Here is a 24200-nt window from a genome sequence, read left to right on the forward strand (position 1 = left end):
GGGGACCTTCAGACGAGTCTTGTAAGGCTTGTGGGCATCCTAGTGTACCACAACCGACATGTACATGTTTGTGAAAGTCCTTTGCATAGATGGGTCATATTATTGTGTATCCCAAACTGCTCAGATGCTACAGACAGAAGTTTGCAAATCGGCTGTACTGACTTCAGACGAGTCCCAATACGTTTGTGGGGGTCATAGAGCAAAAGGGAGTTTTTAGGCCAAACCGTTCGGAAGCTATAGACGATTTAGTGAGAAGACCGATTTTCGGGATGTCTCATGGTCTGACAAACACTGGTCTAGCTCTGTCACCTTTCACCGCAGATGCGGAAGTGTGACACAGGTGGATGAGGTGGATTGAGACGCACCCAATACAAAAAAAAAAAGATATCTCTCTAGCTTAATTTAGGGCTAGGCGTCCCAACTTCCGGTGAAACTGGAGGGCACGCAATTCAAATAAATAATCATAAAAATTATGGATATTAAAACCTGTTATGGACAGGAGTTCTGCTGCGGAACCCCTCGCCAACAGCCAATGTAATAGCAGGGTGCGAAATAGAAAAACAGCAAAAATCTCATAATTCACTTTTCTCAAACATACAACTATTATACATCATTTTAAAGATAATCTTCTCGTTAATCCAACCACATTGTCCGATTTCAAAAAGGCTTTATGGCGAAAGCATAAAATTAGATTATGTTAGGACATCAACTTCCCAAGAAAAACCACACAGCCATTTTCCAAGCAAGGAGAGGCATCACAAAAACCAGAAATACAGCTAAAATGAATCACTAACCTTTGGCGATCTTCATCAGATGACACTCCCAGGACTCAATGTTATACAATACATGTATGTTTTGTTCGATAAAGTTCATATTTATATCCAAAAACCCCATTTTACATTGGCGCGTGATGTTCAGAAAATGTATTGCCTCCCAAAACATCCGGTGAATGAGCACATCAATTTACAAAAATATTCATCATAAACATTGCTAAACTTTAGAACAGTTATTGAAAGAATTATAGATACACTTCTCCTTAACGCAACCGCTGTGTCAGATTTCCAAATAGCTTTTTGGCGAAAGCACATTGTTCAATATTCTGAGTACAGAGCTCAGCCATCAAAGCTAACAGTTATACTGTTACCCGCCAAGTTCTGGAGTCAACTAAACTCAGAAATAGTATTACAAATCTTCACTTACCTTTGCGGATCTTAGTCGGAATGCACTCCCAGGGCTCCCACTTCCACAAGAAATGTTATTTTTCTTCGAAAAACTCCCTATTTATGTCCAAATACCTCCTTTTGTTCGCGCGTTCAGATCACTATCCAAAAGGCAAAATGCGCGAGCGTAAAACCAGAGACAAAAAGTCAAAATATTGCATTACCGTTCGTAGAAACATGTCAAACGATGTTTACCATCAATCCTTAGGGTCTTTTTAACATAAATATTCGATAATATTCCAACCGGACAATAGTGTATTCATTACAGAGGAAAAAGAAGGAGCGGCGCCCCTGGGTGCTCGCACAGTAAACAACTCACTGGTCCCAGGCAGTCCACTGATTGACTGGGCTCTTATTCTCTGCCCAGTAACAGTAGAAGCATGAAACAAGGTTCTAAAGACTGTTGACATCTAGTGGAAGCCTTAGGAAGTGCAATATGACCCCACAGACACTGTAGTTTGTAAAGGGATTAGATAGAAAAACTACAAGCCTCAGATTTCCCACTTCCTGGTTGGATTTTTCTCAGGTTTTTGCCTGCCATATGAGTTCTGTTATACTCACAGACATCATTCAAACAGTTTTAGAAACTTCAGAGTGGTTTCTATCCAAATCTACTAATAATATGCAAATATTTGACTCTGGGCCCGAGTAGCAGGCAGTTTACTCTGGGAACACTTTTCATCCGAACGTGAAAATACTGCCCCCTATCCCTATTAAACATTTCGGTACAGTTGAAGTCGGAATCATTAAAACTCGTTTTTCAACCACCACACAAATTTCTTGTTAACAAACTATAGTTTTGGCAAGTCGGTTAGGACATCTACTTTGTGCATGACACAAGTCATTTTTCCAACAATTGTTTACAGACAGATTATTTCACTTATAACTCACTGTATCACAATTCCAGTGGGTCAGAAGTTTACATACACTAAATTGACAATGCCTTTAAACAGCTTGGAAAATTCCCCAAAATGATGTCATGGCTTTAGAAGCTTCTGATAGGCTATTTGACATCATTTGAGTCAATAGGATGTGTACCTGTGGATGAACTTCAAGGCCTACCTTCAAACTTAGTGCCTCTGCTTGACATCATGGGAAAATCAAAAGAAATCATCCAAGACCTCAGATAAAATATTGTAGACCTCCACAAGTCTGGTTCATCCTTGGGAGCAATTTCCAAACACCTGAAGGTACCACGTTCATCTGTACAAACAATAGAAGGCAAGTATAAACACTATGGGACGACGCAGCCGTCATGCCGCTCAGGAAGGAGATGTGTTCTGTCTCCTAGAGATGAACGTACTATGGTGCGAAAGGTGCATTTCAATCTCAGAACAACAGCAAAGGACCCTATGAAGAAAACGAGTCCTATATCGACATAACCTGAAAGGCCGCTCTGCTAGGAAGAAGCCACTGCTCCAAAACCGCCATAAAAAAGGCAGAACTGAAAAAGCGTGTGCGAGCAAGGAGGCCTACAAACATGACTCAGTTACACCAGCTTTGTCAGGAGGAATGGGCCAACATTCACCCACCTTATTGTGGGAAGTTGTGGAAGGCTATCCAAAACATTTGACCCAAGTTAAACAATTTAAAAGGTAATGCTACTAAATACTAATTGTGAATATGTAAACTTCTGACCCACTGGGAATGTGATGAAAGAAATAAAAGCTGAAATAAATCATTCCCCCTATTATTCTGACATTTCACATTCTTAAAATAAAGTGGTGATCCTAACTGACCTAAAACAGGGAATTTTTACTTTGATTAAATGTCAGGAATTGTAAAAAACTTTGTTTAAATATTTTTGGCTAAGGTGCAAGTAAACTTCCGATTTCAACTGTACATATAAGTGTATTATATCGGTTGAAAGCTTAAATTCTTGTTAATCTAACTGCACCGTCCGATTTACAGTAGCTATTACAGCGAAAACATGCCATTGCATTGTTTGAGGACCGCGCCCCACATCAAATATTTTTCCACCGGCACAGGTTTCATAAATTCACCGATAGCAATTAAATATTCACTTGCTTTTTGAAAATCTAACTCTGATTTGTCTTCCAAAGGGTCCTAGCTATAACATGTAGTGTCGTTTTGTTAGATAAAATCCTTCTTTATATCTCAAAAAGTCTGTTTAGTTGGCGCCATCGATTTGAATAATCCACACGTTCAACATGCAGAGAAAGGAATCCGAAAATCTACCCCTAAACTTTGTTTCAACAAGTACATTTCTATTTACTCCTCAGATACCCTAAAATGTAATCAAACTATAATATTTCTTACGGAAAGAAGAATGTTCAATAGGAAACCAATTTTAGCAGGTGCGTCCTGTCTTCATGGCAAACACGAATTTCCAAGACTGTGTCCCTCTACTAAAACTGATATTTCTTATTCGTTTTGGAAGTTACAAGCCTGAAACCTTGAACATGGACTGCGGACACCCTTTGGAAGCCATAGGTATTGGTTTCAGGGAGCTAATTGTCAGTATGACCTTATACTTGCCATTCTAAGAGGATGGTCTCTCTCAACCAAAAAATAATTCCTGTTGGGATTTTGGGGGATTTTCTCCTACCATATCTATTGTGTTATATTCTCCTACATTATTTTAACATTTCTACAAACTTCAAAGTGTGTTCTTTCCAATGGTAACAATTATATGCATAGCCTAGCTTCAGGGCCTGAGCAACAGGCAGTTTACTTTGGGCACGTCATTCAGGCGGAAATTGAGAAAAAAGGGGCATAGCCCTAAGAAGTTTTAAACTAACATATTTTTATGGGGATTTGTAAAATTATGCTAATTAGATTATCACGGGGGCGAGGACATCGACCTTAGGGGGTAGTAGGGACCCGTTTAGCACTGCACCAAATGTTACAATGAAGACAATATCAGGATATTTCTCACACAAAATTAGTAATGGGAAAATACTAATACTAGTAATTTCAGGACACCAGGGCCGTGGTTACCTAACTCTGCTGTTGAGTACACACTCAAAAAAATAGATTAATGTTTTGTTATGCTTATTTAATCATTCACAAGGCAACAAGTATATAACACATGTTTTAAAGCTGTTAGGCCATCATCAAACAATAGACCACAGAGCTGAGGTGTTGCTCTGGATTTTTTTAAAGTATGTTGTGTCAGCTGATATGTAAAATTGTGTCCACAATTTGCAGTATCTTCAAAGTCAATGTGTACCTGTAGACTATGGCAACAGCACTGTGTTTAAAAAAAAAATCATTACTGTATACAATATCCGGATGTTTAACGAATGTTTTATGTACACAATGTCAACCATTCAGAATTCAATAATTTTGTAGACAGACACTTTTATTTACATCAATAATCTTACTGCATGTAGAAAACTATACATTGTTGTGAAATCAAATCACATCAAAGTAATTTTTTTATGTGCACACGATACAGCGTATTGTACACAGCACAACAAAATGCTTATTAACAAGCTCTCCTTTCAAACAGCACAACATTTATAAAATATTCAATAAAAAATAAGTGAAAAAACAGAATAAGAACACTATGTCAATACAAATAAGTAGAGAAAAAAGAAGAAACCCACACACTGCTCTTGCTAGTATCACTGCTCTTTACTAAGCTTTGCGTATCGGCCTCACGGCAATCATCAGAGCTTTAAACTCCATATAAGGTAAAGGTAAAGAGGTCATCTGAATAGATGACCACTGTTAAGTTAAAATCATTTAGTTTATGTATTTTTGTAAAGCTCTGATACGTAAAGCTTAATAAAGAGCAGTGATACTAGCAAGAGCAGTGTGTGGGTTTCTTCTTTTTTCTCATCCTATCCAACTGTTACCATGCACCTGCAACAAAGATAGATGTACGAGTTCCTTTTGAATAACAATAAGTAGGAAAACACAAAAGAACACTAGTATGAAATTAGTAAGTAACATGAATATAATGACGCAGATAATTACATTGATAGAAGCTACAATCTATATGAAATATTAAAGATGAAATACTCCTCCTCCCCCCCAAAAAATTATGACAACAAGCCTAGTGTTATCACATACCTCTGCACATTGGATAAATCATTTTCAGTCTGACCAACGTCCCATAGATATCTACATGTCCTTTCACTATTTACAGGAGTTCAGCTATCCAGAATCATGCTGCACTGAGGCTGAACAAGAATTGTTCCACTGCACCAGGGTACAGAGAGGGATAAAAACAGAGATGCTTGCAAATCTACCGCATTTCACAAAATCATCCCATGTTTGCTCCCTGCATCATTATATCACCCTGTAAAACAAAGTACATTTTGTACATGATCTCTGCTTTCTTTATCTTTACATTAGTAAACGTTGCATTAGACAATGGATAAAACAGATGACTCAATCACAATGACATTTTAGGTTGAATTGGTGAGAGATGATACCTTTCTCTTTTGGTTTTGTTGCTCATACTTGCTGTAACTAGTCTGATCTTTCTGGGACAGTAGTCCCTATAGTATCTATTAATGTATAGCCTACCTCATGTATTGCCAAAGTTAAGGAGCAGGGAGGCTGAAACTTGGCCTCAAGTGGAGCTTCCAGCAAGACAATAACCTCAAGCACAAATCATAATCCACAAAGAAATTGTGAATTTAACCACAAAATCAACATTATGCAATGGCCATCTCAGTCTCTGGACTTGAACCCCATTGAAAACCTGTGGTTTGAATTGAAGAGGGCAGTCCATAAGAGCAAACGAAGGATATCAAGGATCTGGAAAGATTCTGTATGGAGGAAATACAAATATTTTAGGATAAGGCTCAGTGCTATTATCCTCGCAGTAGGACAATGCTGGAGTATTGAATACAGAGGTGCCAATAATTTTTACAACCATCTTTTTGAGATTTTTTTTGTATTACAAAAATCAACTTCTCTGAGCAATTGTATTAGTATAAAATAATATAATTTTCACTTTTTTAGCACTCAATTTGGCTCAGTATTTGTACTTTATTTGTATACATACTTTTTTGCCCATCTTTATCAAGGGTGCCAATGATTTAGGACCTGGCTGTAGTAGAAAATGATTTACACTTCAGCGGAGGATGTTATTGTGATCAAATATCGACATATATTTTAACATTGATACAACTGAGTGGTATTGATTAGGATTTCAAGTAACATTTTCAATTGACATTTGTAAGTGTTTAATTGTATGTGTGCATTTAAATGTATGTCTTACAATTTTTTGTTAGTGTCTCAGTTATAATAAGCTTTTAGAGGAAACATCAACGGTGAACCTCGGTGTCCACATCACTAACAACCTATCATGGTCCAAACACACCAATACAGTCATGAGGAGGGTACGACAACGCCTATTCCCCCTCGGGACGCCGAAATAATTTGGCATGGGCCCTCAGATCCTCAAAAAGTTATACAGCTGCACCATTGAGCGCATCTTGACTGGCTGCATCACCGCTTGGTATGACAACTGTTTGGCATCCGACCACAAAGCGCTACAGAGGGTAGTGTGGATAGCCCAGTACATCACTGGGGCCGAGCTCCCTGCCATCCATGACCTCTATACCAGGCGGTGTCAGAGGAAGGCCCTAAAAATTGTCAAAAGACTCCGGCTACCCAAGTCATCGACTATTCTCTCTGCTACCGGACGGCGAGCAGTACCGAGTGTCAAGTCTGGGACCAAAAGGTTCCTGAACAACTTCTACCTCCAAGCCGTAAGACTGCTGAACAGTTAATCAAATGGCTACCCGGACTATTTGCATTGACCACCTTTTTTATGCACTGACTCTCTTGCACAGGCTCTATGCACGCTCACTGGACACAACTCACACACACTACGCTGACACTCCCAACACACGCACACACACATTGATCCCAAACACACAAACTCCTTCACACTCTTCAAATATACTGCTGCGCTTCTCTGTTTATTATCTAACCTGATTGCCTAGTCATTTTTACCCCCCCTACATGTACGTATTACCTCAATTACCTAAACTACATCGTACCCCTGCACATTGACTCGATACCGGTAATCCTTCTATATAGCCTCATTATTGTTATTTTATTGTGTTAATATTTCCTTCTGTTTTTGCTAATTGTTTTCTTTTTAACTCTGCTTTGTTGGGAAAGGGCTCATGAATAAGCATTTCATGGTAAAGTCTACACCTGTTGTATTCGATGCATGTGCCGAATAAAATTGGATTTGATTATACTGACTATTTTTTGTTCAGTAATATCTAACATGATTATTGTTGTGGGAAGTTTGCACCTTTGTCATCTACAATCATTGAATTTTTAAGGGAAATGTGTCGAATCCAGGGCTAAATACAGCAAAGAATGTGTTAGAGTTAGATGACACGTCAGCAAAACTGTACAGATGTACTGCTGAATCAGCATCATAAAAGGAAAGAATCTGTCTGTCACAATCTAAGAACACTCCCAGTGTTTCAAGGTTTTCATTTCCAGAGAATGGTGTTGGAGGGTCTGTAGAGACACAATAACCTTTTCCTTTTTTATAGCGAAGAACCCAGAAACCATTCCCAGGTTTTAAGGGGACAATAGCCTTATTAATCTGGGCTGCGTCTGTGGTGGTTACCCCAACATACCATGTCTGTTTACACTTTGAATCCACCTCCACTTCCCAGTATATCTGTCCTGAGCTGAATTTGTTCTCACTAAGGACAAAATGAGCTGTGGAAGCATGATCTCCTTTTTTACAATGAACCATCTTTTTACAGCAAGACACCGCTTGCGAAGAGTGAGCAGTCAGTGGGTCCAAAGTGATGTCCACTAAGAGAAGAGAACAGGATTTAATTCATACATTCACTTACATGGTTACTCATTGGATTGTGTTATATTACTACACGTGCTATGTGTAGTATGCTAACACTATATGCAGTGCCTTCAGAAAGTGTTCACACCCCTTGACTTTTTCCACATGTTGTGTTACAGCCTATGTAAAATAGATTCAAATGAAATGTTTTGTCACTAGTTTACACACAATACCCCATAATGTCACAGTAGAATTATGTTTTTTGACATGTTTACAAATTAATAAAAAATGAAAAGCTGATCTGTCTTGGGTCAATGAGTATTCAACCCCTTTGTTATGGCAAGCCTAAATAAGTTCAGGAGTAAACATTTGCTTGACAAGTCACATAAGTTGCATGGATTTTGAATGACTACCTCATCTCTGTACCCCACACATACAATTATCTGTAAGGTCCCTCAATCAAGCAGTGGATTTCACACACAGATTCAACCAAAGACCACGGCGGCTTTCCAATTCCCCTATACAGGCGTCCTTCCTAACTCAGTTTCCTAGGAGGAAGGAAACAGCTCATGGATTTCACCATAAGGCCAATGGTGACTTTAAAACAGTTAGAGTTTAATGGATGTGATAGGAGAAAACTGGGGATGGACCAACAACATTGTAGTTACTCCACAATACTAACCTAATTGACAGAGTGTAACCTGTACACAATAAAAAATATTCCAAAACATCCATCATGTTTGCAACAATGCGCTGAAGTAATACTGCAAAATAATAAGACAAAGCAATCACTTTTTTTCATGAATACAAAATGTTAGATTTGAGACAAATCCAATAGAACACATTACTGAGTACCACTTCATATTTTCAAGTATAGTGGTGGATGCATCATGTTATAGGTACTCTCGTAGTAGTTAAGAACTAGGGTTTTTCCAGAATAAAAAATAAACGGAACAGAGCTAAGCACAAGCAAAATCCTAGAAGAAAACCTGGTTCAGTCTGATTTCCACCAGACACTGGGAGATGAAGTCACCTTTCAGCAGGACAATAGCTTAAAACACAAGGCCAAATCTACATTGGAGTTGATTACCAAGAAGACAGTGACTGTTCATGAGTGGCCGAGTTAAAGTTTTGTCTTAAATCTGCCTGAAAACCTATGGCAATGGTTGTCTAGCAATGATCATCAACACATTTGACAGAGGTTGAAGAATTTTGAAGAGAGTAATGTGAAAATATTGTACAATCCAGATGTGCAAAGCTCTTAGAGACTTACCCAGTAGGACTTACAACTGTAATCACTGCCAAAAATGATTCTAACATGTATTGACTCAGGGCTGAGAAAACTTACACTATATATGCAAAAGTATGTAGACAGCCCTTCAAATTAGTGGATTCGGCTATTTCAGTCACATTCTTTGCTGACAGGTGTATAAAAATCGAGCACACAGCCATGCAATATCCATAGACAAACACTGGTAGTAGAATGGCCATGGTGAAGAGCTTAGTGACTTTCAACGTGGCACCGTCGTAGGATGCCACTTTTCCAACAAGTCAGTTCGTAAAATTTCTGCGCTACTAGAGCTGCCCCTGTCAACTGTAAGTGCTGTTATTGTGAAGTGAAACGACTAGGAGAAACAATGGCTCAGCCGCAAAGTGGTAGGCCACACAATCTCACAGAAAAGGACAGCCGAGTGCTGAAGCGGGTAGCGTAAAAATCTGTAGTTGGTTGCAACACTCACTACTGAGTTCCAAGCTGCCTCTGGAAGCAACGTCAGCACAAGAACTGTTCGTCGGGAGCTTCAGGAAATGGGTTTCAATGGCCGAGCAGCCGCATATAAGCCTAAGATCACCATGCGCAATGCCAAGCGTCGGCTGGAGTGGTGGAAAGCTTTCAGCCATTGGACTAAGGAACAGTGGAAACGCGTTCTCTGGAGTGATGAATCATGCTTCACCATCTGGCAGTCCGACGGACAAATCTGGGTTTGGTGGATGCCAGGAGAACGTTACCTTTCCCAATGCATATTGCCAACTGTAGTTTGGTGGAGGAGGAATAATGGTCTGTGGCTGTTTTTCATGGTTCGGGCTAAGCCCCTTAGTTCCAGTGAAGGGTAAACTAAACGCTTCAATATACAATGACATTCTAGACGATTCTGTGCTTCCAATTTTGTGGCAACAGTTTGGGAAGGCTCTTTCCTGTTTCAGTATGACAATGCCTCCATGCACAAAGCGATGTCTATACAGAAAATGTTTGTCGAGATCGGTGTGGAAGAACTTGACTGACTTGCACAGAGCTCTGACTTCAATCCCATTGAACACCTTTGGGATGAATTGGAACGACGAATGCGAGCAAGGCCTAATAGCCCAACATCAGTGCACAACCTCACAAATGTTGCTAAAAGGAAATAGGCCACCACAGCAATGTTACAACATCTAGTGGAAAGCCTTCCCAGAAGAGTGGAGGCTGTTATTTGCAGCAAAGGGGTGACCAACTCCATATTAATGACCATGAGTTTGAAATGAGATGTTTGACGTGTTGGTGTCCACATACTTTTGATCATGTTGTGTATGTAAATGACATATTTCTGTATTTCATTTTCAATACATTTGCAAAAACATTTGAAAACATGTTTTCACTTTGTCATGATGGGATAATGTGTGTAGATGGGTAAGAAAAACATATTTAATCCATTTTGAATTAATGCTGTAACACAACAAAATGTGGAATAAAGGAATTAGTAATTATGTCTCCCCACTTCGAAAACCAAAGTAATAAGGAAACAAACCTGAATGATTGTGTATATAAGATGAAAGACTTGTCTTTTCCTACTACCTCTGATTTTGCAAATAAATACTTTGTTGAGGGAAAATGCACTTGATATGATTGTACTATGTTGTTGTCTCACCTAGCTATCTTAAGATGAATACACTAATTGTAAGTCGCTCTGGATAAATCAAATTAACATCAACATCATCACAATATTACATAATTATAAGTATATAAATAATACTACATTAATTCATTTAAGGTTTGTAAAGATTTTCCATTTACCTTTTGGGAATGATTCTCTCAGTGCAGTTTGCGTAGCACTTTCTGCCCAGAGTGAAACATATTATTGACTTTTTTGGGATGTAACATTATTTTATTCCTGAGAGTGTTGTCCAATTAATGGTACTAAACAACTGTGAATGATTTTACATGTACTGTATGTTTGAGTAATACATTTCAAAAGAAGAGAGAAAAAATAACATTTTGTAAAAAAGAATTTACCTTTTAGGAAAAATTCTGTCTGTGTTTCTGTTTCCATATCAGTTTTCTTTACACCTTCTGTTCAGAATGAAACATGATAGATTATTAATAAAATGTATTTACTGGCAAATGTAGCTACCTTTTCAAGGTTTAATATGAGTGCATTTCAACTCTATTTACCTTCAAGAAGATTTGCCTCTTCTATTTAATGAAGACCATAAACAACAAAAAAAGTTATGAAAGTTATGTTATTATGTGTACAAATACAACAAATAGACTTGTAGGAATACTGAATTCATACCTGCTGGCCTCTCATTAGACTCTGTTTTACCTGAAATCCAATGACACACGAATATCAAGATATTGTACGTAATAAAACATTGTTCTCATGTTTCCAGTGTTAGACATAACCATCTTTACTTGAATAGACAATACACAGTACCCTCTGCATTGTCATCTTTCTCTGATGTTGACAACCTGATAGACCCTGTGAGAAGGGGGAAAAGGAGATATTGTCAAATAAAACCAAAATAATACAATAGAGATGGGTAGTGAATGCTTGATCCCTACAATAGTATTTGAAATGTTCAAATGCAACACTTGTGGATGAAATTATAATAAACACTGACCAAAATATACATGTAAAAACATGTATGGTCATCCTGAGTGATTTCAGAAAGCAGTGGGTGCTCTGCTGTACATAGTTAACTCACCTTGGTGTATGATTCTGTATATTTGGGGGAAGTGTAAATACTATGATCAGGGAAATTAGCTGAGTATTTTCCTTGGACTCGGAGCACCATGAAAAGCAGAGCCTAAATGCCAAGCGCAAATACTATCATTCACACTTTATGTTAATGAGTTCTCCTATCACTAATTAGTATCATAGCTGGATTTTTCATGACTTGATTTCATTTAAACAAATCAGATGTGCACACCGTTAAATATTGGGAGTTCAAAATGTCTCCTTACATGTGTACTCTGAAATATGCCCAGGCCTAGTCCCTAATTTCGAATATTGGTATTGGGGAAGCTCTGGATTTTCCAGCTTGATGTGAGATGGTTCATCAACCTGAAAATTGTCTTTGTGCCTGAAGAAACTGTAATCCATAGTTCAGTTCCCGTTAAACAACCACTACAAATTTCAGCTAACTTTATCTACTGCTAGCTAACAAGCAATGGATGGGAAAGGGCAATTGTGAAATGTTTTTTAATGGCCAAATCAACTGAAATCAGCTATATTGGTTTGATGTTAATATAAGATCATTAAACTTTTTTTTTAAAGTACATTGCACATTTGCCCCTATCACTTGTTTGTTAGCTAGTGGTGGCTACAGTTAGCTGAATTCTTTCAATTTCATGCCCAAATCAACCTGATGACAGAGATTGTGTAGCTCAATGGCATGGTTTTGAAGTTGAAGTCGGCCATGGAATTAAATAATTGTCACATGGGTCGTATAAAGGGGACCAAGGCGCAGCGTGTAGAGTGCTCATTCTTACTTATTTATTTTAAGAGAACACTTAAACAAAGAAAAAACAAACGACAGCAAACAGTTCCGGGAGGTTCACAGACTATACGGAAAACAACCACCCACAAAACCCAAAGAAAAACAGGCTGCCTAAGTATGGCTTCCAATCAGAGACAACGAAAAACACCAGCCTCTGATTGGAAACCATACTCGGCCAAACATGGAAAATGAAACATAGAAATAGAAAACTAGAACCAAAATCCCCTAGAACCAAAACCCCCAAAACACACAAAACAAACCCCCCTGCCACGCCCTGACCATTCTATGGCAAAATACCCTTTTTACTGGTCAGGACGTGACAATAATAGCATCTTGTTAATATACCTGTTTTTTTGTTCCAGATGAAGAGTCCAATTAGAGTAAAGATTACTAGTAGATTGATGAACAGTAATGTCATGAAGGCACCAAGGCTCCAATGTCCTGTAGAAAGGATGTATAAACCACTTCAACTTTAAGAGAACATACAGCGCCTTGCATAAGTATTTACACCCTTAGACTTTTTATTCTGTTACAGCATGGAATTACATTTGATTTAATTGTAAAATGTCTGAGGGGGGTGAAAACTTTGGTACTTAAAAAATATATAATTTAGGGGGTATATCAGCTTTAATATTTGAAGTGTTCAAGTGGGAAGGATAACATTAGGACGAAGCCCAAAAAACAGAATATCTGAGCAGTATTTGTAACAATGACTTCAGAAACCCTATTGCAACGGTTTTATACCTGTCCTGACGAAGACCCTTGTAGGGTTGAAATGTTATACTTCTTTCATTAAACACTTTGAGAGCAGTATACCAGTTTGCAGATTTTCATTGTTTAACCCTTGTCTATCTTACCCTTTATCATTTTATACATTTTGATTTGCATTCTACTATGTTGGTACAAATTAATCTGGAAAAGCACCGACTCCGTCAGCCAGGCTAGGTAAAAGTACACTTGAACTTGAATTTACATAAGGTGCTACATCGAGTGAACCGACTGAAATAGTTCAATATTGAGATATTAAATGTTAAGGTATTGATAACCTTTTCTGAGACATTCACCTTCCATTGGAGCTCTTGGCATGATTCTGCTCTCTCTCTTCTCCCCAGACAGAGAGATTGTACAGGAGAGCCAATCAGAATCTGAGGGAGAATACAGCAGCCAGCTACTGACACTCAACAAGCCCTGAGAATCTGTTAGAGAGAAGGGGGTGATACACAACCATTTATTAATTGTGAAAGATACACCTTCTCAGATACAGTCACCCACAAACACACAAACATACAGTTGTAGATAGCCTTCTTCAGACTGATTTGGCATGTGTAGTGATTCTACAAGTAATTACCAGTGGTGTTGAGTACTTGTCCATGTCTGATCTCTGTCCCGTCTTTGTTTCTCCAGGTGAGTGTAGGTTGTGGTGACCAACCCTCTGATGAACAGGTAACGTTCACCTGACCTCCTCCTCCTCTTGCTTCAGCAACAGAGAGAACTGGTTCACTACCTGTTACTAATGGACAGATAAAAGGGGAGGGTGAGGACAAGCTATGATCATAGATTATTGGAATAGACTATTGTATCTCATGCATCACATTTTCCTGTAAATTATCATACAACAAAGATACAAGATCATTTCTGCTACAATATTGTGAGTATTACGCAGGGTTGAGTGAATTGCATTGGCATTTCAGTCAATTCAGGATGTACAGTGAAATTCCTATTCTCCTCAATGATTTTCAATTAGGAAAAGTTGGAATTGGAATTTGGTTTACTTTCTGGAAATGAATTGGAATTGACCCAAACCCTGGTATTACAGTATTTTTGGGGAAGTTGTAGTTTTGTGGACAGACCAAAAATTTCATCCCATGTTGAAGTGGTAGTTCACCCAAATTACAAAATTACACATTGGTTTCCTTACCCTGAAATCGGTCTATGGACAAGCTAAGACAACAATCCATGCTTCGGTTTTGTATACCTGGCCACTGTCACCAAATGCAAACTCTTTAGCAATTATGGCCTATTAACCAATGCAAGTGAAGGAAACCAATCTGTAATTTGGGTGAACTATCCATTAAGTAGGACTGTCCCCAATTACTTACCATTCACTGTGAGGAGTACAATGGCCTTGTCGTACCACTGTTCACTGCTAACATAGCACACATACTCCCCCCTGTCTTCCAGTGTGACCCTCTCCAGTGTCAGGGACAAATTCCCTCTCTCCAGCTCCCCAGTTAGAGACACCCTGCCCCTGTAACGGGGGTCCACAGAGGCCTCCTGGATCTTATGATCTTTGTACAACAAGGCAGTTGAGTCAAAGTCTTTGGCCCTGTACCAGCGCACCTCCAATGGCTCCGCATTGAAGAGAGGTGAAAGTTCACAAGATAAAGAAACGGAGGAGTTCAACCAGGTCAGGATTGGACCGTTTGGGACCATCAAGGTGAAGGTTTCTGGGGTAAGAGAGAGAGAGAGAGAGAGAGAGAGAGAGAGAGAGAGAGAGAGAGAGAGAGAGAGAGAGAGAGAGAGAGAGAGAGAGAGACTCATTTTCTTACTCAAGGAAATTGAAGAATAATATTTTTTATTTCTGAATTTGAGACGGTTATGTAGAGAAAATAGGATATTTTGCAGAAAACTAATAGCATATTCTCACCAGGACTTTGGACTATGATGGGAACGGTGAGAGCTGCCAGTATCATCACCCTCAAAGACACACCTGTGTTGAAGATCAGTGTGATGACATTATAATCATAACAGGGTATGCTGGAGTACGGAGTGGAGTAAGGAATCATGTCATCTCTATTCATGGAATTTCTATCTGCAATGTGAGTGAGTCATTTAAGCGTGTTAATCCTTGCAAGGCTACTGGCCCAGACGGCATCTCTAGCCGCATCCTCAGAGCATGCGCAGACCAGCTGGCTGGAGAGTTTACGGACATATTCAATCTCTCCCTATCCCAGTCTGCTGTCCCCACTTGCTTCAAGATGTCCATCATTGTTCCTGTACCTAAGAAAGCAAAGGTAACTGAACTAAATGACTGTTGCCCTTTAGCACTCACTTCTGTCATCATGAAGTGCTTTGAGAGGCTAGTTAAGGATCATATCACCATACCTTACCGGACACCATAGAACCACTTCAATTTGCTTACCGCCCCAATAGATCCAAAGACGATGCAATCGCCATCGCACTGCACACTGCCCTATCCCATCTGGACAAGAGGAATACCTATGTAAGAATGCTGTTCATTGACTATAGCTCAGAATTCAACACCATAGTACTCTCCAACCTCATCATTAAGCTTGGGGCCCTGGGTCTGAACCTCGCCCTGTGCAACTGCGTCCTGGCTTTCCTGACGGGCCGCCCCCCAGGTGGTGAAGGTAGGAAACAACACCTCCACTTTGCTGATGCTCAACACAGGGGTCTCACAAGGGTGCATGCTCAGCCCCCTCCTGTACTCCTTTTCACCCATGACTGCATGGCCATGCACGCCTCAATAAGTTTGCAGATGACACAACAGTAATAGACAATGATGAGACAGCCTACAGGGAGGAGGTGAGGGCCCTGGGAAAGTGGTGCCAGGAAAATAACCTCTCACTCAACGTCAACAAAACAAAGGAGCTGATCATGGACTTTAGGAAACAGCAGAGGGAGCATACCCCTATCCACATTGAAGGACTGCAGTGGAGAAGGTGGAAAGCTTCAAGTTCCATTCGGCGTACACATCACTGAAGGCGCAACAGTGTCTCTTCAACCTCAGGAGGCTGTATAAATTTGGCTTGGACCCTAATACCCTCACAAACTTTTATAGATGCACAATTGATAGCATCCTGTTGTGCTGTATCACCGCCTGGTATGGCAACTGCACTGCCCGCAACAGCAGGGCTCTCCAGAGAGTGGTGCGGTCTGCCCAACGCATCACCGGGGGAAAAGTACCTGCCATCCAGGACACCTACAGCACCTGATGTCACAGGAAGACCAGAAAGATAATCAAGGACATCAACCACCCGAGCCACGGCCTGTTGACCCCCCTATCATCCAGAAGTCGAGGTCAGGACAGGTGCATCAAAGCTGGGACAGAGAGACTGAAAAACAGCTTCTATCTCAAGGCCGTCAGACTGTTAAATAGCCATCACTAGCCGACTTCCATCCGGTTACGCAACCCTGCACCTTAGAGGCTGCTGCCCTATATCCATAGACTTGAAATCACTGGCCACTTTAATAATGGAGAACTAGTCACTTTAATAATGTTTACATACTGCTTTGCTCATCTCATATGTATATCCTGTACTCTATTCTGCTGTGTTTTAGTCAATGCCACATTGCTCGATCTATATTTTATATATTATTTTACTTTTATGTACAGTACCAGTCAAAGGTTTGGACACGCCTACTCATTCCAGGGTTTTTCTATATTTTTACTATTTTCTACATTGTATAATAATAGTGAATACATCAAAACTATAAAATAACACATATTGAATCATGTAGTAACCAAAAAAAGTGTTAAACAAATCAAAATATAAAGTTTTATATTTTTACAAGTAGCCACCCTTTGCCTTGATGACAGCTTTGCACACTCAGAATGTTCTCAATCAGCTTCACCTGGAATGCTTTTCCAACAGTCTTGAAGGAGTTCCCACATATGCTGAGCACTTGTTTGATGTTTTTCCTTCACTCTGCGATCCAACTCATTCCAAACCATCTCAATTTGGTTGAGGTTGGGTGATTGTGGAGGCCAGGTCATCTGATGCAGCGCTCATCACTCTCCTACTTGGTAAAATAGCCCTTACACAGCCTGGAGGTGTGTTGGGTCATTGTCCTGTTGAAAAACAAATAATAATCCCAGTCAGCGCAAACCAGATGGGAAGGCGTATCGCTGCAGAATGCTGTGGTCGCCATGCTGGTTAAGTGTGCCTTGAATTTTAAATAAATCACTGACAGTGTCACCAGCAAATCTCCCCCACACCATCACACCTCTTCCTCCATGCTTCACAGTAGGAACCACACATGCAGAGTTCATCCATTCACCTACTATGCGTCTCACAAAGACACGGTGGTTGGAACCAGAAATCTCAAATTTGGACTCATTAGACCAAAGGACAGATTTCTACCAGTCTAATGTCCATTGCTTGTGTTTCTTGGAACAAGCATGTCTCTTCTTATTATTGTTGTCCTTTAGTAGTGGTTCCTTTGAAGCAATTTGACCATGAAGGCCTGATTCACGCAGTCTCCTCTGAACAGTTGATGTTGAGATGTGTCTGTTACTTGAACTCTGAAGAATTTATTTGGGCTGCAATTTCAGAGGCTGGTAACTCTAATGAACTTAACCCCTGCCAGTTTCATCATAGTGCTTGATAGTATTTGTGACTGCACTTCAAAGTTCTTGAAATGTTCCATATTGACTGACCTTCATGTCTTAAAGTAATGATGGACTGTCATTTCTCTTAGCTTTTTTGAGTTGTTCTTTCCATAATATGGACTTGGTCTTTTACCAAATAGGGCTATATTCTGTATGCCACCCCTACCTTGTCACAACACAACTGACTGGCTCAAACACATTAAGAAGGAAATAAATTCCACAAATTAACTTTTAACAAGGCACACCTGTTAATTGAAATGCATTCCAGGTGACTACCTCATGAAGCTGGTTGAGAGAATGCCAAGATAGTGCAAAGCTGTCATCAAGGCAAAATGGAGGCTACTTTGAAGAATCTCAAATATATTTTGATTTGTTTAACACTTTTTTGGGTACTACATGAATCCATATGTGTTATTTCATAGTTTATGTCTTGACTATTATTCTACAATGTAGAAAATAGTCAAAACAAAGACAAACCTGTCCAAACTTTTCACTGGTACTGTGTATTGTTGTGAATTGTTAGATACCACTGCACTGTTGGAGCTAGGAACACAAGCATTTCGCTACACCCACAATGACATGCTAAATATGTGTATGTGACCATTACAATTTGATTTGATTTGTTGCACCCTGAATGTACGTGACTGGTAAATTGGGGATACGTCCCTATCCATCTTCTATCTCAAAATGAAAACTGTTGGTTCAGCCAAAACATCATATTCATCCAGCCAATGTGCAGCAAAGACACCAATTAACATACAGTATACAGTTGAAGTCGGAAGTTTACATACACCTCAGCCAAATATACTGCTCAAAAAAATAAAGGGAACACATAAACAACACATCATAGATCTGAATGAAAGAAATAATATGATTAAATACTGTTTTCTATACATAGTTGAATGTGCTGACAACAAAATCACACAAAAATAATCCATGGAAATCCAATTTATCAACCCATGGAGGTCTGGATTTGGAGTCACACTCAAAATTAAAGTGGAAAACCACACTACAGGCTGATCCAACTTTGATGTAATGTCCTTAAAACAAGTCAAAATGAGGCTCAGTAGTGTGTGTGGCCTCCACGTGCCTGTATGACCTCCCTACAATGCCTGGGCATGCTCCTGATGAGGTGGCGGACGGTCTCCTGAGGGATCTTCTCCCAGACCTGGACTAAAGCATCCGCCAACTCCTGGACAGTCTGTGGTGCAACGTGGCGTTGGTGGATGGAGCGAGACATGATGTCCCAGATGTGCTCAATTGGATTCAGGTCTGGGGAACGGGCGGGCCAGTCCATAGCATCAATGCCTTCCTCTTGCAGGAACTGCTGACACACTCCAGCCACATGAGGTCTAGCATTGTCTTGCATTAGAAGGAACCCAAGGCCAACCGCACCAGCATATGGTCTCACAATGGGTCTGAGGATCTCATCTCGGTACCTAATGGCAGTCAGGCTACCCCTGCGAGCACATGGAGGGCTGTGCGGCCCCCCAAAGAAATGCCCCCCCACACCATGACTGACCCACCGCCAAACCAGTCATGTTGGAGGATGTTGCAGGCAGCAGAACGTTCTCCACGGCGTCTCCAGACTCTGTCACATCTGTCACGTGCTCAGTGTGAACCTGCTTTCATCTGTGAAGAGCACAGGGCGCCAGTGGTGAATTTGCCAATCTTGGTGTTCTCTGGCAAATGCCAAACGTCCTGCACGGTGTTGGGCTGTAAGCACAACCCCCACCTGTGGACGTCGGGCCCTCATACCACCCTCATGGAGTCTGTTTCTGACCATTTGAGCAGACACATGCACATTTGTGGCCTGCTGGAGGTCATTTAGCAGGGCTCTGGCAGTGCTCCTCCTGCTCCTCCTTGCACAAAGGCGGAGTAGCGGGCCTGCTGCTGGGTTGTTGCCCTCCTACGGCCTCCTCCACATCTCCTGATGTACTGGCCTGTCTCCTTCCAGAGTGATATGACGGCTGCGTGGTCCCATGGTGTTTATCCTTGCGTACTATTGTCTGTGCAGATGAACGTGGTACCTTGCTCCCAAGGATGAACCAGACTTGTGGAGGTCTGCAATTTTTTTGTCTGAGTTCTTGGCTGATTTCTTTAGATATTCCCACGATGTCAAGCAAAGAGGCACTGAGTTTGAAGGTAGGCCTTGAAATACATCCACAGGTAGACCTCCAATTGACTCAAATGATGTCAATTAGCCTATCAGAAGCTTCTTAAGCCATGATAATTTTCTGGAATTTTCCAAGCTGTTTAAAGGCACAGTCACCTTAGTGTATGTAAACTTGTGACCCACTGGAATTATGATACAGTGAATTATGAGTGAAATAATCTGTCTGTAAACAATTGTTGGAAAAATTACTTGCGTCATGCACAAAGTAGATGTCCTAGCCGACTTGCCAAAAATATAGTTTGTTAACAAGACATTTGTGGAGTGGTTGAAAAACGAGTTTTAATGACTCCAACCTAAGTGTATGTAAACTTCCGACTTCAACTGTGGAACACATGTGATGCTGAACTTTGGACCTTCAGTTCAGAACTTGTGACAGTGTCATTAAATTGCACTACTGCTACTGTATCTTGTAAAGGGACATTTAAAAAAATACACAATGAAAGATATTGCAGAAAAATACATCTAGCCTTGACTGATCCTGCTTGATGAATGCTCAAGTAAATGCTGATTAAACCTCCATAAGAATTATTCTTATACTACAGTAGGAAGTTTAGCCTTTTTTTGTAAATATACAAATAACTCACTAAGTCAATCAATAGAATATCAAAACATGTCTTTGTAAATAACATTAAACCAAGGGGAGGAGAGGAGGAAAAGGATAGTGAAGTACAGAAGATACAACATGCTTCAAACAAAGGCAGTTGCTATATGGTGAAATTCATTTCTACCTGAACACATCATTCTTCTTCAATTTCAAGTTGTTGTAACATACATTTCCAGCTGTTGCGACATCAAACCTCCGTGGCTTTGGAATGCTCTGATATTCCTATAGATTCATGACCAGCTACCATATCACACCGTATTTGAGCTCTGCTCTGTAGGAGAGAATGAAGATAGAACAGTTTATCCACTCCCATCTGTCTACTCCCTCTGTTTATTGTATTGTCTTAACGTATAGTCATGTGACAGGGTAAAGGCTTTGAATTGATCGTAGAAACACTATGGATGTTATGTTGTTTGTAAAAACAACAAGTAACACCTACTTCTTAGGTCATTCTTCCAGTGTAGTTATATTAGGAAGAGTGAACTACACTCTTGGAAAAGAAGGTGCCATCTAAAACCTGAAAGGGTTCTTGAAGATCACTTTTTGTTTGCAAGTAGAACTAATTTAGTTCCATGTAGAACCCTTTACACAGAGGGTTCTACATGGAACCCAAAAAAGTTCTACCTGGAACCAGAAAGGATTCTCCTATGGGGACAACTGAAGAACCTTTTTGGTCCTGTGTAGTTGGTAGAGCATGGTGCTTACAAGGCCAGGGTTGTGGGTTCGATTCCCACGGGGGACCAGTATGATTTAAAAAAGATATATATATATTATGAAAATGTATGCAATCACTACTGTAAGTCACTCTGGATAAGAGTGTCTGCTACATGACCGATAAGTGGTTAGAGCGTTGGGCCAGTAACCGAAAGGTTGCTGGATCGAATCCCTGAGCTGACAAGGTAAAAATCTGTCGTTCTGAGTGGGGTGATTAAGGAGGGGTGATTAAAGAGGCCAAACCGATGGTTTGTGGGAAGGTCCTGATCATTGCAAATACAAAATTCAGCAGGAGAAAGTCTTGAAATTTAACTCACTAAATGGGGGTCGGGTGAAATGTCACATTCCCGGTGCCCTGTCTAAACGGAGAGGAGTAATTGCTGGGATGCCATTGGAAATTACCATGAAACAAGTTAAGGCTTCCCTGAAAGAAGGAAAAGTTATTGACGCAAAACGGATGAAAAGCAAAAAGAGTGGAAGTCCAGTGGATCCTACAACTGTATTGTTACAATTTGAGAGGAATCTGACGAATAGGATGCATCTAGGATCACTCTGTTATCCAGTTAGAGAGTGCGTGCCACTTTCACTTCCATGTGCCAACGGATGGGGCATGTTGCTAATGTCTGCAACGGTAAAATGAGATGTGCAAAGTGTGGTGGGGATCAGGAGTATGTGAAATGTGGGCCTGATAAAGTTAAATGTTGTAACAGTGACGGAAAACATAGTGTAGCAAATGGAGGATGTGAAATACAACAGAAAGTAATGGAAGCACAGAGGTACAAAATTACAAACAATGTATCCTAACTGAGGCTGTTTGGAAAGTAATAAAGTTAGTGTTCAAAATACTCCAGATACAACATATCGGCAGATAGTGGCCGCTCCGAGAACGCCAGTGGAACCTCAGCCGATTTCTAATGTGATATGTGAGCATAAATGCTCGATTACAAAGAAAACCACAGTAGTAGGTTGTGTAGACGTCCTGTCCTTCGTGTGTTGGGCAATCAATATTACAGCTCCACATAAAAGCAAGACTGCACGAATAAAAGTAGTCGTCAAGGCAGCCAAAGACATTCTGGAGATTTCTGAAGTTAAGGTCTAAGTGATACATCGGATGCTGAACCAAAGTTCAAATGATGATCAGGATTAAAAATAGTATTATTGTGTTCCTTATTGTTCAATGGAATGCTAGGAGTTTGATAGCCAATGGACAAGAATTGAAGAAGATTATATATGATTTAGATGTTTTACCGGACGTGGTGTGAAACATAAACATGGTTTAAACCTCAATTGGATAATATTATTCCTTGTTTTATCTCTGTGAGAAGTGATAGAATGGAGGGTTCACAAAGAGCAATTAATGGTTTCAAATGACATAAATGTGTGGCAGTGGAGATTTGTAGAGAAGGGGGAAATATCACATTGTTTAATTACTATAATCCGTGTAAGCCCATCTCTGTATCTGAATTAGATATAGTTGTGATATCCAGTAAAGGTGATAAGGAGATATGGTGTGGCGATTTCAAAGCGCATAACAGCTTGTTTGGCAGCAATACCACAGATGCCAATGGTTTAGCGGAGGGGACTAGTTTGTATAAATGATGGTCGGGGGACACGGGTAAATGTGACTAGAGGTACAGTACATCGTAATGTTTAGATCTTACATTGGTGTCTATCTCGATTGCTGGTATACAGTATGTGAGTGGGATGTGAAGATAGAATCCACAATAAGTAGTGATCATTTCCCAGTCATGTGCAACATCGATCTTGACGTATGTTTTCAGAAACGGGAACTGGTTTTAAATTGGTGCTTTGACAAAACAAACGGGGAACCTTTTTACACTTTCTGTGAAAAGGAGAGTCTGAAATTGTCAATGGAAGGGTCGGTAGAAGACTTTGCTGGATCTGTGAATTCAGTCAAATTGGATGCTGCTTTATTGGCTACTCCAATAGGAGGTGGGATGGTAGATGAAAGATAGTTCCTTCGGTGGCTGAAGCATGCCATAAGGCCAACAGTGATCGGGATAATGCTTTTAAAACTTTGAAGAAGAATTTAACATTTGATAGCATGATAGTCTTTCAGAGAAAGAAAGCGTTGGCTTGGAAAGTCATTAAGAACGCAAAGAAATGTGCATGGCAGGAATTCTGTTCTTCTATACAAAGGGAAACACAGCTGGGAGATGTGTGGAAAATGTTAGAGCATGATGAGGAAAGGAAAGACAGTACAGATACCTGTGTTAGCTGAGGAAAATATTATGGCTGTTTCAAACAAAGCAACAGCAGACGCTGTAGGAAGAACTTTCGCAGCAGTGCATGAAGTTGAGTGATAAATCTAAGTGATGAACGCAAAAGACGTAATGAAGAAAAGCTAAGAGTGCATGAAGATATACTGTATACCATAATAAGTCTTTGGAGGGGTGTGGTTGCACTGCTCCAAGTGAGGATCCATTATGTTTAAACATCTGCCTACTGTCACGGCCGTCGTATGAATAATTGGACATCTGTGAGCGTGAGTAGAGTTCCACATTTTAATGATAGTGAAACTTCCAAAACAACAAAGATATAACCATCGTGAAATACGTAGCGCACATAGGCACTCATACAAAACAATATCCCACATCGCAGGT

General features: G+C 40.1%; 1 protein-coding gene across 2 annotated transcripts; it reads right to left on the bottom strand.

The window, feature by feature from the left end:
* Positions 1-4524: 4524 nt before the first annotated feature.
* LOC106602705 (butyrophilin subfamily 3 member A1) lies at positions 4525-21184 on the bottom strand. 2 transcript variants are annotated; one of them, XM_014195497.2, is made up of 12 exons: positions 20987-21184; positions 15377-15439; positions 14829-15176; positions 14078-14239; positions 13794-13925; positions 13075-13170; positions 11664-11708; positions 11523-11552; positions 11402-11422; positions 11243-11299; positions 11024-11065; positions 4525-7991 (listed from the first exon to the last, which is right to left on the bottom strand). In XM_014195497.2, exons 1-12 carry the CDS (start codon positions 20997-20999, stop codon positions 7486-7488), a joined length of 1515 nt encoding a protein of 504 aa, XP_014050972.1. In that variant the 5' UTR covers positions 21000-21184; the 3' UTR covers positions 4525-7485. The 2 variants fall into 2 exon arrangements, with proteins under 2 accessions (XP_014050972.1, XP_014050973.1); XM_014195498.2 differs by having other exon boundaries at positions 21031-21146.
* Positions 21185-24200: the final 3016 nt, after the last annotated feature.

The sequence above is a fragment of the Salmo salar genome, chromosome ssa04 (genome assembly GCF_905237065.1).
Source record: "Salmo salar chromosome ssa04, Ssal_v3.1, whole genome shotgun sequence".
NCBI lineage: Eukaryota > Metazoa > Chordata > Actinopteri > Salmoniformes > Salmonidae > Salmo > Salmo salar.